Source organism: Cajanus cajan, chromosome 3 (genome assembly GCF_000230855.2).
Source record: "Cajanus cajan strain Asha chromosome 3, NIPB_CcT2T_4, whole genome shotgun sequence".
NCBI lineage: Eukaryota > Viridiplantae > Streptophyta > Magnoliopsida > Fabales > Fabaceae > Cajanus > Cajanus cajan.
In genome coordinates, this window is record NC_138519.1 from 69,666,352 (window position 1) to 69,669,337 (window position 2,986).

Below are 2,986 nucleotides of genomic sequence, written 5' to 3' on the forward strand. Positions count from 1 at the left end.
TCACCGAAACCTTTTGAATAACTCGGTCTAATCTGAAATTAATTTTAACACGTTTGAGTTTTAAAATTATAATCTATGTACTTTAAAAAGTTCCAATGTTTAATTCTTAATCGCCTCAATTTGATTCAAAAGCCTATATTATCAAATTTTCCAAGTCGAAAGATGAGATAAACTTGATGCTGTGATTATGGGAATCTAACTCGCAACTTAACACGTTACAACATTCACATTTATCTTTAATTGAACATCCACATGCCTTTCTCGGATTGGAAAACTTGCTACCAAAGATAAGAGGTGCTTGATCCGAGCTTTGTCCATATACATATTGAAAGTTGATTAACGAGAAAAAGCAGAGAAAAACATATAGAACATACGGATACTATATAAACACGATATTATACTTTCCATAAGTTGTTTGGATACATTTGCTGACAGATAATAGCAAATCTTGATTGCCGACACAACATTGATCAAGTGACATCAACTTTACCCTACGAGATGTCAAACATGTTATAGCAAAATACCAGCTAACAGAAGAATGTATACCAACCCATTCACTAACAGTTAAGTTTACCATTTACTGCAAGCAAATCATAGAGCCATACTTGCACTCTTGTGTTAAATTATTCCTCAACCACGTTCACCAATTCATATTCGACAAGAGATAGGTTGTTGTCCTCTTTAACTACAAATTCTGCAGGTTCAGTGACCTCAATGCGGCCCCATTTGTCAACAGCAAGCCTCATTGATCCCTTGAACATATCAATCTTGGCATTACGAAGAATCACAGTGTTATCAGGCTTCATTAAGTCAACTGTACATGCATAGGAAGGAAAAAAAAAGGTTACATCTTACACGATAGAACATAAACTTGTGTCTTATCTACCACTCCCTGTAGTATATCATATACCAATGTTACCAATCAGAGGCAACTTTTATTAAAATCACCTGAAAATTCATGCATAACTTGCACATTGAATTTTGTAATGTAAAAAGAAAATTGTATGGATGAGGTATGGACTCTCCAAACAACATAAACCCAAGATAATCCTGCAAAACAAGTATATCACACAAACGTCTTCTCTATATTATGCATCACATTTTCATCATTTTATTCCAAATTTTCATTCCTCACGGTTCTCTAACAAAGCCTAAAAGCAGTCAATAGTAGTTACTTTATACTCCTACCATATACAGAATAAATAACTTAAACAGTCAATATCTAGATTATAAGCATGTAAAATTCTTAAAGAAACAAATTTAAGCTGTGAATTAAAAGCTGATGATATGCAATGACAGAATACATTACTGAAATAACTGAATGAAAGCTCCATCAAAAGTAATACAGTAACAAACACCAAACGATGGCAAGTAAAAATTAACTGATCTGGATTCCAAAATTCCAGGTAGCCCAAATCCATAAGACATTCAAAGCAACTGAACAACATTTAGGGGCATACCCTAACCCAACAAATGTAACCAACAACAAACCCCACACATCTAATTAACCCATTATATCTATTCAACCTCGTAGCATTTAACACTGACAAATATCATGCAACAAAAAAATCAAAGCAGAACAAGCAACGACATCTAAAACCCAAAAGCAATACATTCAGATGAGTCCAATCGATAACAATTCATGTTTCAAGAAACCCCAACATTTGTGATAAACGCATTACAATCCAACAGAGTCAGCCACTTCAAAACGCCATTCTGATCCCCATTCCCAAGTACACATTATCGGAACCAAAACCCCACATCACCAAAAATATGCAGATCCATTGAAAACAGACCAAAACAAATAAAACACACAGAGAGAGAGAGAGAGAGAGAAAGTTTTGAAACAAATAAAAAGGCACCCAAGTGGAAAGTTTTTATTTTTATGAAAGCAAATACAAAATAATGAAAAGGGTTGTGATGGAGTTGATGGTAGTGAGTAGTGGGAGCAACCTTGTTCGTTGCGAGCGGTGAAGACGATGGTGCCGGTGTCGTCGCCGATGAGGCACTCGGCGATGAGGGTGGGGCGGAGGTTGTGGGAAGAAGAGGGTCGTCCCTTTTGCAAAACAGTGTTGGATGACAAAACCTTGGCCACCAGGGTGTGACCGTTGGTTCCCGGTTTCAGTTGATCCACTTTCGTGAAAACCGGTTTTCGCTTGGCCGGTTTGTCGCCGCCACTAGCGTCATGGTTGGTCGCTGAAGCCATGTTTTGTTCCGATCAACGGTTCCTTTCTGATGATGCTTTGGAATTGGCTTTCCTTTTATATTCTCTGGCCTCTGTGTGTGTGGAATTTGAAGAGATGGGAAAGAAGGAAGGAGCAATAAAGGCTTCAAGTGGCATTTCAGCGTCACTTTTCTGTTGGAAAGGATGCGACACGTTAATCGACCAAATGTCACGTGACATGCCATCAAGGGTGCAAATGGAAAGATACATTCCTTAACCTTAACTTACTACTTCCTTCTCGGCCCAGCCCACCACTATTTTACAAAACAATAATATTAATTTTTCAAACTTGTATGAGATTTAACGAGTTAAGAAAATGTCTCCACCATGGATATTATTTGGGGAAATTAATTAATATATTTTATAATGGTTAGTCTTATTCTAATGGGATGAATATTGATATAGAGCTTCGTGTTATAAGTGTTTTTTTTAGTTTCTTTATTAAAAATAAAGAGTATTTTTTAATAAAGAAATTTTCAAAGATATTTCTTAATTTATATTTAAATAAATTTATAATATGCAAGATTATTATTAAGAAAAAGTCTTCTTTAGAGGCTTACTCTGTTTTAGAAGATTTAGCCTCTAACAACTATCATCACTATTTTAATGACATACATATATCTTGAAGAAGTTTGTTGGAGTCCATAAAGTAAAAGAAGTGAATTCATTTCTAGAGGATAAATTGGATACTCTTACTTAACAAATGAAGTCCTTAATAAAAGTCCAAACTCAACCTATTCCACAACCACCTTTGATTTGTAG

At 35.4% G+C, this 2,986-nt stretch overlaps 1 protein-coding gene across 1 annotated transcript; it reads right to left on the minus strand.

Annotated features, from left to right (window-relative positions):
• Positions 1-377: 377 nt before the first annotated feature.
• LOC109818698 (uncharacterized protein At4g28440) lies at positions 378-2,358 on the minus strand. Its single transcript, XM_020384228.3, has 2 exons — positions 1,954-2,358; positions 378-814 (listed from the first exon to the last, which is right to left on the minus strand). Exons 1-2 carry the CDS (start codon positions 2,204-2,206, stop codon positions 624-626), a joined length of 444 nt encoding a protein of 147 aa, XP_020239817.1. The 5' UTR covers positions 2,207-2,358; the 3' UTR covers positions 378-623.
• Between the last annotated feature and the right edge of the window lie 628 nt (positions 2,359-2,986).